This window comes from Bactrocera dorsalis, chromosome 2, assembly GCF_023373825.1.
Source record: "Bactrocera dorsalis isolate Fly_Bdor chromosome 2, ASM2337382v1, whole genome shotgun sequence".
In the NCBI taxonomy this organism is placed as follows: Eukaryota; Metazoa; Arthropoda; class Insecta; order Diptera; family Tephritidae; genus Bactrocera; species Bactrocera dorsalis.
In genome coordinates, this window is record NC_064304.1 from 81,062,686 (window position 1) to 81,079,518 (window position 16,833).

General features: G+C 38.1%; 1 protein-coding gene across 2 annotated transcripts; it reads left to right on the top strand.

The window, feature by feature from the left end:
* Positions 1 to 6,098: 6,098 nt before the first annotated feature.
* Positions 6,099 to 13,381, top strand: LOC105226609 (defective chorion-1 protein, FC106 isoform). 2 transcript variants are annotated; one of them, XM_049447938.1, is made up of 6 exons: positions 6,099 to 6,348; positions 6,419 to 6,598; positions 6,662 to 9,374; positions 9,441 to 9,826; positions 10,664 to 10,872; positions 12,774 to 13,381. In XM_049447938.1, exons 1-6 carry the CDS (start codon positions 6,340 to 6,342, stop codon positions 13,297 to 13,299), a joined length of 4,023 nt encoding a protein of 1,340 aa, XP_049303895.1. In that variant the 5' UTR covers positions 6,099 to 6,339; the 3' UTR covers positions 13,300 to 13,381. The 2 variants fall into 2 exon arrangements, with proteins under 2 accessions (XP_049303895.1, XP_049303896.1); XM_049447939.1 differs by lacking the exon at positions 12,774 to 13,381 and having other exon boundaries at positions 6,100 to 6,348; positions 10,650 to 10,806.
* The last annotated feature ends 3,452 nt before the right edge of the window (positions 13,382 to 16,833 follow it).

A 16,833-nucleotide genomic window follows, 5' to 3' on the forward strand; every position in this document is an offset into this window, starting at 1 on the left:
GTAAGTCTATTCATGATGAAATGTCAAAGCATACTGAGCATCTTTCTCTTTGACACCATGTCTGAAATCCCACGTGATCTGTCAAATACTAATGCATGAAAATCCTAACCTCAAAAAAATCACCCGTTATATGGTGCAGAGGCTTGGACGAAGACAATAACCGATGAGTCGACGTTACGAGTTTTCGAGAGAAAGGTTCTGCGAAAGATTTATGGTTCTTTGCGCGTTGGCAACGGCGAATATCGCATTCGATGGAATGATGAGCTGTACGAGATATACGACGACATTGATATAGTTCAGCGAATTAAAAGACAGCGGCTACCCTGGCTAGGTCATGTTGTACGGATGGATGAAAACACTCCAGCTCTGAAAGTATTCGACGCAGTACCCGTCGCGGGAAGCAGAGGAAGAGGAAGACCTTCACTCCGTTGGAAGGACCTGGCTTCGCTTGGAATATCCAATTGGCGCCACGTAGCGAAGAGAAGAAACGACTGGCGCGCTGTCGGCTCGGCTCGGCTATAATCGCGTAAGCTGTGTCTACGCCAGTAAAGATGAAGAAGATGTAAGTGATCAGTCAACACTGCCTCTCCCTTCCGCTTTGCCGTAGGATGCTGTAGGAATCCACCGTCACCGCATTTGGATTTTTGCCGTGGAAACGTGTCATCTGATTGCTCTCTCACAACGCAGGGCTGGCAGTCTCGATATACTGTAGTAATTATAAAGATTGTCTTCAATATGTTTGAAATTTTCTTAAACTTACTCAAAATCAGAGTCGAATGCTATTATTTATACATATATAAACTATTTTTAATAGTTTGTTTTTAGTTTTGTTATTTTATATTATGAAAAATTGTATTTGAAAACATACATAGATGTGTACAAAACTATATAAGCGTACTGAGCAATGGCAACATTGTTCAAATGAAAACAAAAAAATATGGTGGATTTCTGCGTTTTTACCACGTGCTCAACTTTTGACACATTTTGCTCGCTAAGGAAGGCAACTGAGGAAGGGAGTAGCGTTTTTCGCTGATCACGCTGTTACCAGGAATAAAGGGATGCCCAACTATTCCAGTGTGAGAGCGCTTCAAAATAAGCGTTTTTATAACATTTTCCATTATGGCCAGATTGAACAAAATAATAATTTTTGGGCATTTAAATCAAAACCCCCATCATTTAGTACTAATAAAAATTACTATATAGTGGTTATTTATTATATGGAGAAACTATTTAAATATTTTTATAGTATATTAGAACAATTGATTTTTGACCTTTCAATACACAATAATAGGATTTAAGCTTGTTAGCTCTCAATCATTAAATGTTTTTAATCATTTTCCATTGAAAATAATACTATGATGCGTCAAATTACACAGCGTTTTTCAAATACCTTTAAATTTAAAAAATTTATTTAATTTTAATTGTCTTACATTTTTTATAAGTGGTCTTGAACGATGCAACAAATCCCTCCGTTTTTTTGGTAAGATTTCAATCTGGCCATCGCTCGTTTCCAATATCTAAACGTCAAAACCTCCTGAACTCGATCAACTGTCAAAGTTCAGGAGGTTTTGACGTTTAGCAATCGTTCTCTCTCTTCCAGTGAGAGAGGTGTTGGACATCTCTTTATCTCTGCTGTTACTGTGATCTCTTAATATTTTCCTTTTTTCTTTTATTTTCTTCTTCTAATAAAAGAAAAGTTAAAATTTCCGAACTCATTGTAAATTTTATTAGAATTGCTTTCACAAGATTTGCCACATTAGTACACAGCTGGGGGCCTATTCTGTAACTCGATTCGAAAAAAATTTACTTGAATTCGGATTTTCAAGCCAATTTCCGAATAAAATATTCGTTAGCTTTTGAGTTGTAGAAAACAAAAATAAAAATTGTACGTATTTATTCTGGCGCGAGGTGGTACATCTTTCGCATAATTATACAGTACATCCGAGTTTCGAATAGAATACATTTACGAATCGATATACAGAATAGGGCCCCTGATTCGAATATTGGTTTTGCGTATGTTTGAAAAGACGAAAATCCAAACAGATCTTATGACACCATTGAAAATTAGAATTGGATTCCACAACACCCCTGTATATCTTAATTTAGTGCTTAGTTATGGCACTTTATAGGCTTCCGTTTAATGACGTTTGCATCATCTGCACAACAAAAACCAACCCATTTTGACCAAATTTAAGTGTTTTATTTATTTTATAAGACTTTCTGGTTTCCAACTCTACAAATTTTTTAAATTATTCTAATCTACTAATGCTTTCCTTTTTTGGGCAGCGGTCTGACCTGACACCGTTTGTTCCAGAGCGGATAAGGAATACTCTTCCCTTGTTGAGTAATTTATGTAGTAGGTACATACATATCTTCTTCTTGATCGGCGTAGACACCGATTACGCGATTGTAGCCGAGTTTACAACAGCGTGCCAGACGTCTTTCCCTTTCGTTGCATGGTGCCAATTGGTGATTCCAGTGAAGCCAGGTCCTTCTCCACCTGGTCTTTTCAACGGAGTGAAGATCTTCCTTTGTTTCCCTCGGCGGGTACTACGTCGAATACTTTCAGAGTTGGAGTGTTTTCGTTCATTCGCACGCCATGATCAAGCCAGCGTAGGCGCTGTCTCTTAATTCACTGAAGTCTGTCAATGGCGTCGTATGTATATCTCATACAGCTCATACATAAAAAAATAGGTATTGCATATATTAACAAGTAAGGAAGAACTAAGTTCAAGTGTAACCGAACTAATAGAAGGCTAAAGAAAGAATTGATCTGATTCAACCCATTTTTGACAAACGTACATACTATTAGAAAAAATTTTCTCTGAAATTTAATTATAGTATATCTCACACATTGACGGATTTTTTCTTAAAAAAGTCAACTATAACTACTGGGGCCCAAATATTCGGTTTCGGTTAGAGACTTGCACAGAATTTTTTACACCGTCAGATAGGAATGTTAAAATTCGATGTTATGATTCGATTTCATTCATTTTCATGTCTTTCTTCAAAGTTTACAGTCCCTAGGTGTCCCTTGCTACTGCAATCCCCTGTGCCAAATTAGAGTTTTATATTTTAATTTGGTGCTAAGTATGGCACGCCCATATTTTCAAAATCTTTAACCCACAGGTGACCCTTGCTAATACACCTACATATCTTAATTAAGTACTTAATTGTCACCCTTTATAAGCTTTCATTTAAGGGCGTTTTGTGAGCGTGACAGTGGTCCGATTACAGGCATCTTCTTCTTCTTAACTGGCGTAGACACCGCTTACGCGATTATAGCCGAGTTAAAAACAGCGCGCCAGTTTACAGGCATCTACGATATTTCAATTTCTACATACAACCGTTAGGTGAACAATACTATTGTACTTTGTAGCAACATCTTAATTACTCTCCTAAGTAATTAGCGATTTTAAATTTCAATGAACGTTATTATTTGTTATTTGTCATTTTACGATTTCTGTCACAGATTTAAACGGTGCTTTTTAAATATTTAAACTCAGTCGTCTTCGGCGTTTTTTTATTCATACACTGGCCATAATACCTTCCGCAAAGCAGAATCCTCTTATAATATTCCGTTCAAGTATATCGGCAACTATAATCCATTAGCTTTCGTCAGTGAAGGAACGAGAGGTGGGATCGGTGACAATCTCTACCGGGATCTTAGGGAGAGGGTGTTAAGGGGGGGGAGCCTGATTTAGAAGCTTCAAAAAACGATTTTTTTGCTTAAATCTCTTTAAAAATAATCTAAGAATATGTCCTCAAAGTTTTAGATGAGAATTTGAAATATTTTCGAAGCTATAAGGAAAATAGTGACCGAGCGTCTAGCAGATATATGTACAATATGAGCGATTGGCAGACGCGTGATTTCTCGGTCAGGATAGAAAAAAACTAAACGTATGAAATTTATTTATTATTATTATTTATTTATTAAAGTTTATTATCTTTGGCATTAAATTATCTTCTATTTAAGCTAAACAAACTAAGAAAAGTCAAGTTCGAACATATTTTTAAACAACATAAAGTAAAATTTTTTTGGTCAAAAACCACTTTTTTTTTTCAAATAAAAAAAAAATTTACACTATTTTTTGGATTTTTTTTAGATTAATAGAATATAAATTATTAAAAAATATGAATCTCTTTGAATTTTTTGCTTCCGATAGAAATTGGGACATGCATCCTGCCCGCCGTCTGACAAATGCACATGCGAAATGCATCGGGCAATTGCTTCCCAAAGGCGGAATATCAAAGATTTCGTATCCAAAAAAAATTGTGAATGATATTTAAATATATAACTATAAACCCTAGAAATTTGCTTTAATCACTTATTTCTTTCCTTCCCAAAAAAATACTCAAAAAATCGAAGTTTTCAAGCCTCTAAACCAGGCTCCCCCCTTAGGTGAGTTGGTTTCATTTCTTATCTTATCTTCATTTGGCATGCAAACACGTGATTAGTGTCCTGCTGGGAGTCGTTATATATCGAACATACATTGTGACAAAAAAGTACCAGGAAATTATAAATAAAGCGCAAAATACTTATATAATTATTGATCAATATTTACATTTTCGTATTCAAAGTAATCCCCACCAGTTGTAATACACTTATGCCAACGATTTTTGTTTGCACGACTCATCGCCAGTTAAAACGTAAACCATGAACGCGGGATCGGAATTCGACCGTTCAAGCATGTTTTAAGAGACCAACTTTTCAAAATCATTGGAACTGTCGCGAGAGATGTCGAGCTCTCTTGCCATACTTCTAACACTTGCCTGACGATTTTCATGGAATGTGTAGGATATACATTTCATCAGTTGAAGAGGTATATCTTCAACGATCTCTCGATCGTCTTTGAAGGCTCTGTACCACTCGTGGGCTTGTTAGCAACTGCTTTTCCAACATTCGCAACGATTCCGCACAAGAAATTTGGTTAAAAATACAAAATTAGGGACAAATTCTTTCTTAGATATTTTAATCCATTGTAAAAATCGGAACGCAGTACTGAGGTGTACCGACTTAAGTAGCTGCTGTAAACAAACTGGTCGACAAACCGCTCTCATATTTGGCATAGCAATTAAGGACAGTCTTACCAACTCCCAGGAGGATTTAATTACAATTTCCGGGTGCTTTTTTGTCACAATATACATATGTTTTGTATGTCAGGGTTTTTTTCTGGGCAGGTAGGAGTTTAACCTGCCACAGCCGTGCTCTTTAATCAATTTCAGCAATTTTTACTTCATTATCTGAATAATTTTCTAGGAAGAGCTAAGTTTTTTTCCAAATTAAATATGCCTTAGAAATATTGAAAGAGATAACTTGCATTTGCTTGACTTTCTCAACTACTTGTGAATATCCAAATGGTTTTTTATATTACTCAAATACTTGTATGACTGCTTCGTTATAAAAATGTGTGCTAAAAATAGTTTTATTAGCTTCTAATACTTTAAATATTTTGTTCGTGGTGAGCCTTTTCTATATGGTGGAAATGCCCATATATGTACATATATGTAGTTTTCTCACTATATGTGGTAATGTACCATACTCATATGTATGTATATACATATATACCCATACATACATTTCGGTTAATTTATGGCAAAATGTACACATGCATGTGTGTCTAACTCCCGCTTACTGTGCAAAAAATTATTATTGTCAGTTGCTTACGATTATTGTAATATTTGTAGTTATTTTTTTCAACGGTTCGTATGTACTTATGTGTGTGTGTGTATGTATTGATGCATAAAACTTTTATTTTTGAAGAAAGCACGGAATTGCATACAAAAAAACGTACGTACAGACAGATATTTGGACGGCTTTCTTATTTGGTGCGTGCAATTTTGGGCCAAACGCTGCTGGCCTTTGCTCAACGATTTCAGAACCTTCACTATTGTTTTTACTGTGTTTTATGCAGTTTCAGCTGCCTGCCGTTTGGCTGAAATTGGGCGCAAAAAGAAAATAACATAACGAAATAAAAAACAAAACGTTGGCGAAACCATTTCCCACTTTTTTCGCTTTTACAATAATAATGTCAGAATAAAATATTCGACGTCTGCAATTTATTTGATCGCAAAAAATCTATTTGTGCATGCGGGGCAAGCGATTACGGTTAGTCAGAAGTTGAACGCGTTGGCGAGCGTGTGCCGGTGTCCAGTGTCAGGTATCTAGTGCAATACAAACGGATTATTAAGCAAGTGATACAAGTGAGACAAGGCTAAAAGGATATTTATTACTACAGAATAAAAGGATATTTAATATAAGACTATTGAAAATACCATCCGTGTGAGTGTGTGTTCAAATTTTAAACGCTACCGAGTGATCGTAAATGCATTGGAGCCATGTTTTGGGTATGAATGAAAAAAAAAATGCAGAATGCATTATTTTTTGTTGGTAAATTATTGCATATCCTAATTCTAGTGTAAACATTTTGCGGTGCTGGCATTTTTGCTGGCTTTATCGGTGTCCTCAAATGCATCGTCCCAAGACAAATCAACAACTGCAGCAGCGGAAACGACTCAAGATGAGGACACAATCGACTTGACTCCACCTGCAGACCTCACAACCGAAAAGGACGAAGATGAACGCGGTGCCGGCCAGGTTTGAAATGTGCTTTTGTAGCAATAAATTTATACGACGAAATCGCATACTTCTACTTCACAGATCGTGGGCCAGTCTTTGTTTACACCGGTCTTAGGACAGTCTATCTTGCCAACACCATTAAATTTATTTAGTGCAATGTTTCCGGCGTTGAACTCCTTATTACTAATGGGCAACTTGTTCCCGGCAACGTCTCTTTTGGGCGCGCCCTCGTTATTGGGTTCAACACATCAATTAGGAGCTGCAGCGAGCGATGAGATGCCAGCCGATTCAAAGGTTGTTTTGGTGTTAGCTGAAGACCGTAATCCTAATGCTGCGATGAGAGCAGCCCATCAGGAAGCTGCACGAACAATTCGGCAAAATGATATGTTTAGTCAGTTCTTGGCTCAATTCGGTCAAGCTGATTTTGGGCAGATGTTAGCGCAGTCATTGGAACAAATGCAACAACAGAATCCCAATCAATTGTTACAGCAGAATGCTGGGCAATTGTTACAGCAATTTGTACCGCAAGATTTCTCTCAGACGATGGGTCAACTTTTATCGCAAACGTTTCAACAGATCCCCGGTTTAGATCTGTCACAGCTTCCAATGTTAGGGCAGGCACCACCATCCGCCGATCCTTCGGTAGGTTCAGCAATGCCAGAAGCGGCAGGTGAAGCTGCTTCTTCTGCAGGCGGTGCTGCACCACAAACGCCTACGGGATTTCAAATTCCAAATTTCCAGTCAGCCTTAGATGCAGGAACACAATTATTGGGTCAGGCTTTGCAACAGCCAAATAGTGATCCAAGTTCCGGTTTCCAGTTACCAAATTTTCAATCAGCTTTGGACGCAGGTACACAAATGCTGGGCCAGGCCTTTCAACAAGCTAATGCCGATGGATCTTCTGGTGGATTTCAACTACCCAACTTTCAGTCTGTCATAGATACGAGCAACCAAATGCTGAGCCAGGGTGGCAGCTTATTTAATCTTCGTCCACTGCAATCGTTAGATCCATCCACATCTGCATCAGATGCAGAACCAGCAGCTTCACAGGTATCTGAAGTTCGTGTCAAACCGGATACCATTTCCATAGCTGACCATGACCAGAAAATGCGAAAGGATGTGAATATGGATGAATTGAAAATGACGTCGGCCTTGCAAAAAGCTCTTCTACATAAGAAATTACCAATTTTGTGGTTCCGCATTCCCGCTGATTCATCTGAAAACGTTCATGACCTTGAAATGAAAGAACCCAACGCATCTAAAGTGAAAAATGCCGAAGAAAAGCAACTACAAACAAGGTTGCAAGCATTCCAACGCCAAGTTATGACCGAATTAAAGCTGCTACAGGACATAGAACGTCAAGCTAAGGAAATGCGTGCGGCTTCATTGGGCTCAAAGTTACAGAGTTTTAAAGATGATGCTAATGCTAACACACATACCAGTATGTTGAGTAAGATACCAATTCATAAAATAACCCGCTCTGATATTGAGAAAGCTTTGAATGACGATTATGTCAAAAAGCTTTTGCATAAAGCCGCGATTGCGAATCGCAAAGAAGTTGGAAAGATGCCCATATATACGCCAAGTGGTGTAAATATTAAACGCCAAACCTCTAAGTCAACGATGGCTCCACGACAAATGTCAAGAGATGACATTGTGCGCTTGATGGCCTATGCATATCGCATGGCAAGTGATAATGGAATTCGAATGTTGGAATCTTCAGAGAGTAAGAAGCCATCAAGCGACCCGGAATTAGATGGTAATCAAGCTTCCGGAGATACTTCCAAAACTACAGAACGTAAGTGGCCATCAGATGCACAGACACCGATGAATAGACAGTGGCTGGATGAAGAAAATCGAAATTCAGATGCGAAAGCTTTTAAACAGGATCCCAAGTTAAAGCAAATGAGACAAATGTGGGCAGAGCCACAGCCACAAGTGGCAATACAGCAGCCTATGATGATGCAGCAGATGCCGTTGCCAATGATGCAACAACCTGAGATGCCTCAAATGGTAGCTATGCAAGCTCCAATGGAATTACAACAGATGCCGATGCCAATGATGCAACAACAGCAGATGCCTCAGATGGTAGCACAACAAGTTCCAATGGAGATACAACAGATGCCGATGCCAATGATGCAACAACAGCAGATGCCTCAGATGGTAGCGCAGCAAGCTCCAAGTGTGATGCAACATATACCGATGCCAATAATGCAACAACCACATATGTCAGTTCCCCAAGGTCCAATGGAGATGCGACAGATGTCAAGGACGATGCAAGAGCCCCGGATGGTAGCACAGCAAACACCTATGGAACAAATTCAAGAGCCCCAGATGGTAGCACAGCAAGCGCCAATGCAGGTTCAACAGATGCCGATGCCAATGATGCAACAACAGCAGATGCCTCAGATGGTAGCACAACAAGTTCCAATGGAGATACAACAGATGCCGATGCCAATGATGCAACAACCACATATGGTAGCCCAGCAAGCTCCAATGGAAATGCGACAGATGTCAAGGACGATGCAAGAGCCCCGGACGGCAGCACAGCAAATACCGATGATGATACAAAATCCTCGGGTAGCGATGCAGGAGCAGCCTATGCTAATGCAGCACACACCTATGATATCGCAACAACCTCAGACCGAGGGAATGCCGCAAATGAGTGCACAAGACGGTACCATGATGTTGCAACAAATGTCGCCGGATATGCAACGTCAAACTGAAGAACAAAACTTAGTCGGTGAGGCTACGCCACAAATGTCTGAGAATGCTGGAAAAGCTCGATTTAAAGGTAATCTATTTGGTATATTACGCGACAATATTACTCTCTTCCCCACTGACTCATTTGATCGATCAGGCGGCTCCGCTTTTGATGAATTCGATATGTTTGGACTGGGTGGAGGCCATGATAAAGGGAAAAAACAAAAACATGGAAAACATTCTGGCTTGAGACCGACAATTATTAATTATTATTACAATGCTGGTGGCCGTCCATCAACTTATAGTACTGGTGGATATGGCGGTGGAAGTTCAAGCTATGGCTCAAGCAGCAAACCCAGCTATGGTGCGAGTTATGGTAGCGGTGCTAGTGGAAGTTATGGTACGCCTAGCGTCTATGCTGGAAATGGCCCAAGTTATGGAAGCTACGGTGCAAGTGCCGGAGGAAGCTACAGTAGCGGATCTTACAGAACAGCTGTTGGAGATGATGAAATAAGAGCAATGCTTCAGGAGCACTCACAAATGGTGAGCAATTTTAATCATTATGTAATTGCGATTATTACATGTGTAGTGTCTCTTATAGTATTGCCATGCAATCGTAGTTTGCTCAAATCATAGACTTTTGAATATCCAATATCGAATTACCTTAATTTCAATATTTGTTATCACCGTCAGGTCGTGCTTCATTAGATTGTTTCTGTATTGAAATTTAAAAGGTTGAATATATGGTTCTGTGTATTTGGCAAAAATATTAATGTATAGATCAGTGTCTTTAGACCTGAAATATATAAATTTTTTATCCATAATTGGCGTTTAAACCATTCCTGGATGTTTTTGGACTTCTCTTTTTAAAGCCGATACTTGATATTGTCGGAAAACATGAAGGGACTAAAAATTTGCACTCAGAAGTGGAACGGCTATTTAAAAGTGTCCGAGTCTGTTTCTGTTACATATATCTTATTATTATAGGAATAGCTTCGGTTCCTAGTGAAACAAAACATATCCATTAAATAAGGCTAACACTCTATCTCGACCTCATTAATTTCACTTCTAAACTATAACTGGCTCAAGCTCGAGATAACCATCTTTAAGAAGAGATATTGATTAATGATTAACTGTCATCGTCACGATTTGAACATATTCACATATACAAGTAGATATTGAAAATCCCGTAAATCTGGAGAATACCTTTATCAATAGCCTAGTTTCATTTCCGTAATGTATCTTATAGCGATAGTAGATACATCATATTCATTCTATATCATTTATCATTTAGTTACTAATTACTTCACTCATGCTCATCAAAATTTTGTTTTTGGTTTCCGTGCAAATTTCATATCATTAACAGGTGACGCATTTCAGAAAATGATGTCCGACACAGACCGCAACCCCGTTAGTACCACAGTTGTGCCAAGTACAACAACATACCAGGAAACGTCATTGGCCACTGAAAACATTAATCAAAAACAACCAACATCGCAGACGGAAACATCTTCGATTAGTGATAAGCCAAAATCTACCACAACAACGTCTACAAACTCGCCAACCACAACTTCTTCAAAGTTAACAAGGTTAGATTGTAAGTTAAGACGAAACAGTATTTTAGCTAAAGGTAAAACTCACAAAGGAGATTGCATAAGGCAAAAACGGAACGCTAACTACGGTACGCTGCAAGCGATTGACGCAAATTCATTAAATGCGTTACGTAAAACATATAAGGACTCATTAAAAGAGATAACGTTGAACCCAGATGAAGATCCGGCGGAAGCTCTGATGCGTTACAATGCCGCTTCCATTCGGGCTGCTTTGGAGGAGGCAAATAAAGCGCCGATGGAGATCAACACAGGCGGTGAAGACGTCACCACCATTGAGGGACATAACAATGAAGCGTATTACGATGGCGTCCAAATGCCGATTTTGAATCACGTTCCTACTCATTTCCAGGTATTTTCAGAACCTACTCCTTATGTAGCTGATCAACACAGCCAGCGCAATAATTACAAGATCATCGACAGTACTGTTCGTGAACCAGTTAACGTACAACCTCAAATGCAACAAATTCAACTACAAGAATGTAAAACTCCGAAAAGAAAACAGGATCATATGAAATCCGTAGAAAATAAGAGTTTTCCGCCGGCTATTGTCGGTCCTGAAGAACCGCAGCACCCAATCGTTTCAAATGTGAGTGAAACGCAAACATCTGAAAGTGAGCTCAAAACCCTGTTGGAGCTTATTAAGCAACAAATGCAAACGTGCTGTGACAAGTGTCGAGATCGAATTTTGGGCAACATAAAATCGAATATCAAGGCTTTGCATTCTTACGAGAGTCTACAGAAGGATGAAGCGACGAGGATACCTTCAAAAACAGCAGTCTCGGCTTCAAACTCGAACTCCAAACGATGCAGGTATGATGACCAATTCGAAGAGTGGTTACGGGAAATGGAGGCCAAGGGGTATGAGTCCAAGTACCTGACTAAGTCGCATCATTGGCAGTATTTGAACAGCGGTAAACTGGCTTTAGCTATGGAAAGCGGCGAATACGATCAGGAAAAAACCAATAGAGTTTCGAAGGAAACTAACGAACAGCATTTTAAACGCTATACTCCGCCAGGTATCCCGATGCATGATAAGGACCGGAAAAGTAAAAAATTGTCAAATAAGAGTAAGGGTAAAGCATTTGGAAAAAAATTACCGGATCTGAACTACTCTATTAAAGAGCATGTGCATGTTGTGAACGATGAGTTGAGACATTTAAAGCAAAACTCTGAGGAAGTTACACTCAGTCCATATGCCATGCGTGGTAAATTCAAGAGCAGTAGTGCTAGAAAGCACAGTGGCTCTGCACCTGTGACCGTACCGGTAAAATTTAACGCAATGTCGCAGCTACGGTCATCACTAAGCAATACAGCCGAAGAAAATAAGGCTAAAGTGGTGGAACTCTTGAGTTTACTCTACGATTTAAACCCAAGAACTGAGAGTACGACGAATGGTAAGCCCGCACAGCTCTCAGTTGTGGTTATGCCAATTGTGCCGGCGAATACGACAGCGAATCCCGGTCAAGTTGCTACCACCGATAAGGCACGAACAAAACGAATGCGTTCCCGACGAAAGCAGAAAGTAGAAAATGCTATAGCGACAAAGGTCGAACAAAGTAAATAGTATCGCTAAACAGTGACAAAGGAGAAGTCATAAATTTATATAAATTATATTGATTATTCATAAGTTATATAGTTAATAAGGACCTATAATAATTAATAATGAAATATCAAGGTCTGTAAAATAATACTTAAATAGCTGTTTTTAATTGTTTTATTTTGATTAAGTTTTCTTACTGCATTTAGAATTCCATTACAACCATTGCTCATTTTTGAAATTTCTCTTACATCTATCATTTCATGCTCACCCCATAAATGCGGCCAATGATCATCACATATCTCCATCTCCAAAACTCATTCAAAATCACGTTGATCAGCTCTAGTGTTAATCCAGAAAGTTCATCTTCTATGGATCCTGAAAATGTAGGGTCGATTTTCAGCTTCAGTCCGAATATCTTAACACCTTTTATGGAGTTACAATCTGTACCATTATATGAAAGCGATCCATGGAATCACAAATCGTATGACTTGCACTATCCTCTCTATGTGGGTGGTGGAAGTTATGAACCATATTTAAATAGCAAACGCTTAAAACGGAATTCGCGTGGTTACACAAACAACATACTCACACCCAGTATTCTGGATCATTTCTTGAAAGTACGTGTGCAATTTGAAAAGAGCTTTCCGGAGCTTTATAAAAGCTTACGTGATCAACAGCGCGCCCTTAATTTGACCAGAGTATTTGTGAAGCCGCCCGTGATACCTAAAACAGTGATGTACCCACCAACAGAATTGGGTGCTGCCGAATTGTTACCATCAGATTTCAGCTCCATTCAAAACATTGATCCCACTACTAAAATCGAAGATGTTACAGACTATTTTTTATTTGATGATGATGATTAGAATAATACGTTCTTGAAAGTGGCCTACCAAATATTTGTAATTGAGAAGTGTAAAATAAAATAAAATAAATAAATGTGTAAAATAGTAGAATTATTTTTGTACAAATGAAGACATGGGAATAATCGATGTGATTTTATAAGAGTCAAAATGTCTCGCTACATATTGGGCATACTTTCTCGGACAACGGAGACAGGGGTACCGATCCCTCATATTTGGAGCACAGGTAGATCACAGAAGTTATAACCCAAAACAATGTTCGAAACTACCTATAAAAAAATTCGTATACTTAGTCCATCTTATACTCCGAGGAAAATTCTACTAGAAAAAGTTTATTATTACATGAAATAATGAAGTTAGTTATCGTTTGGAGGCCGGCTAGGAAATCAATTTTGTTAGATAACTCTGAGACACATATGTATGTACCATAAATTGGTATAAATGCAAATTAAATGGAGTGATTTACCTTGGAGAAGTAACACAGAATAGATAGTTTGAAATCCTATGGATTAACAGAAAGCAAATTAAAAACGGGTTAACAAAGAACTAAAAATGAAAGTTAATCATCTAAGTGCTTTATTAGAAAAATAGGATTGCACGTAGTAAGAATTTAGATACGCCATGAGTCCATTCATCCGCCTGTACTCGTATAAGCGGTAACTTGAATAAAAATTTAGATATATTGATGAAACTTGATAGATGTGTTTCCAGGCACCCAAGAGGGGTCGGTTTGCAGATACCAAATAGTTGTTTGGTATAGGGTATAGCAGTGGAAAGGGCATCTTTGAGCTTAAATTTTTCCCCAATATTTCTTTATGAACTGTGAAAATTGATAAAATTAGATGCTAATGTTAAAAATCACTAATTGGGCGATAATTCAACAAATAATCGCGCCAAACATTAAATTTTAAATCAATTATGGTACGAAAAAGCTTCATAGGAGTTATTGCCAAGAGAGAAGAAGAGAGAAGAGAGGGGGTGGCATCGCCCAAGTTTGGATGAAATCCTATATCTCAAGAACTACTTTTCTGCCTTTTTATTTTCTCTATTCCTATATGACCAGATAATGACCAGGAAGCACACCCTGCTAAAAGCCTATTTATAACCTTCGTGCATAATCTAACGCAATGAGACTTTGTGTTGATACTACGGATGGCTTTAATTGCCGCTTGGCTATCCACTTAATGCTATGAGTTTATTGCTTAGAGCAGAAGCCCACTGGGTACTTTCTGTTACACCCAAAATTTAGGCCTGAAAGACCGAATCGTAGTTATTCCATGTATGGATTACTATAGAGAAAAAACCTGCTCCAGTTCCTGTACAATCCTTTGATCAGTCAGTGAACCGCTGGTACGGTGGTAGTTAATCTCCGTTATTATCAGTTCTTGGACGTTGGGCAACTCAGGAGTCTATCCTTCGGAGAAAGTGTCAGCCCTGACCCAGCAACGATTTTCGCGTCAGTCGCAGTTCCATTTAGCTGCAATGTTTTCCACTTTCGGAGTGAGCCGTATCGACCTTGAACACCGATCTGATTGCAGTCGACTCCGACTCAAACCGGGGCTGTTATTCAGCCAGCATGCTCATTCTGAGTCTGCCAGTTTCAATAACGGGTATTATCGTAGCGCAGTTGAAGGGACGTAGGATCTAGTTTACCCTTCTAACTCGTCAAGGGGGAACTTTCGTCTTGCCGGAGTTGTTAAAAACATTTAGAATCCGTACAAAATCGCTCATATTTATCTAAATACCCTATTTAAAGACCACTGGATTACAACCATTAACATAACAAGGTCAGACCAAAAGTTTCGGTTAAAATGTTGTCAAACTTCAACTTTTTGGTGGAATTACGATTTTCAACTCTGTGTCAGTGGGATGGACTAGAGTATCTAAAAATTTCAACTACTACCAAGCAGTTGGAAATTAAAAAAAAAACATTATTTTATTTATAATTTTAAACTACTTTAATCAGTTGTTAGTAACAAATCAATAGAAAGGTGAAGAATTTGTTAAGCCTTTGGAAAAAAATCCCGATGCTGAACGAGACAAGCAATAATTTGGCTACAACCTACTACTCCTAGGAATATACTTTTTGTGTAAAATAAAATTTTTCTCTTCTTCAGTCATTTGTGTTTTATCCACTACGTACAAAATCGATGTTCATAATATTTAAAACCTTTTTAATAACCACGATATCTACGTAGTCTGCGTCAGGCCAAAATTAAAATTATTTAAAATGCATTATTGATAATGGAAAACGGAAAGTTTGCGGTAATATTCCATCATCTAATTTAGAAAAAAAAAAACAAATTGCTTCGTTTTCTAAACAAAAATGGATGAATTTCCAACAAACCTTACCGCTTAAAAGCTTTTTAATTGTCAGTGGAACTTTGACTTATCTGATGTTAGGGAGTTCAAATGGATTCCACTGATTACCAGGCTTTTTCTTATGCGCAGCTCATCAGTTTTGGCCTTATTTGGAAAATAGCAATAACGGACTTTTCAATAAGCGCGCTACAAAATGTTTTTTTTTTTTTAAACGGTTTGGGATATCAATGAAATTATATTTACTTATTCCTGTGAAAGTACTTTCGATGCCATTAGACAAGCTCGCAGAAATCCAGATGCTGAACCCAATTTTTGACGGTTTTCAAGCATAAATTGGCTGATTTGGGTCTACCTCAATTAATGCGCCAGCGGCAACAATATTCTCGACACTACGGACACTTCTTTGTCTCACTGGCACTGAAACATTTTGTACTGTGCTGTGGGTTCAACTTTTTCTACTAGATGCTCAATTGTTGATCTGACAGGACGATTATGACGACCATAAATTGGACATAACGATCTTAAAGTTGAGGAATTTGGTAGTAACTTGTAATAATTTTGACTCGTTGGATCGTATATCTTTCCATGATGAAATGGCAAACCTTAATGAAGAGAAATGTCAAAAGAGCGGGGAAAAATATTCCGTTGTTTGCTGTCACTAACAGTCTATTTTTGTTATTGGGGATATGAAGGCTACTTGAACTATTGTGGTATAAAACATAAAGAAATAATATTCGGTTAGATCCGAACTCAGCACTACTTTATTTGTCTTTTATTGCCGCTTTTGTCAATGGCTTTAAGTCTAATGGCAGCTCCAATTTGTCATCGTTCATAGTCATCCAGTAGCTCAAGGTTGGTAAGACCTTTTGATAGAGTTTTATCGCCGGGAGTGTTATCATTTAGATCAGGCTTTGGTCCTTCTTTGAAATATACGTAAATAATTTTCTCTAAGCTACATTTGTTAGTTCAGCTATTCGTTTATATTAATACTATATTTACGTCCACATTAAGTTTTTTTTGATAGAATTGTGGTAATAGATTCGATCCTTGAACAATTTCTGCGCGTATCGATTTAAAGAACTGAGACATATGTAAAGCAAACTAACTTTTGCGACATATTTATATCAGAAACTTGAATTGAGAAACTCAAATTTTCAGATATTATATATGTATATTTGATATATTTTTTTAAAAGAAATGTTTTAGCAAAGTCAA

Coding starts and splice junctions, on each gene's coding strand:
- LOC105226609 (XM_049447938.1), top strand. Junction 6,599..6,661: donor ATGAACGCGGTGCCGGCCAG/GTTTGAAATGTG, acceptor TCTACTTCACAG/ATCGTGGGCCAGTCTTTGTT. Junction 9,827..10,663: donor TTCAGGAGCACTCACAAATG/GTGAGCAATTTT, acceptor GACGCATTTCAG/AAAATGATGTCCGACACAGA.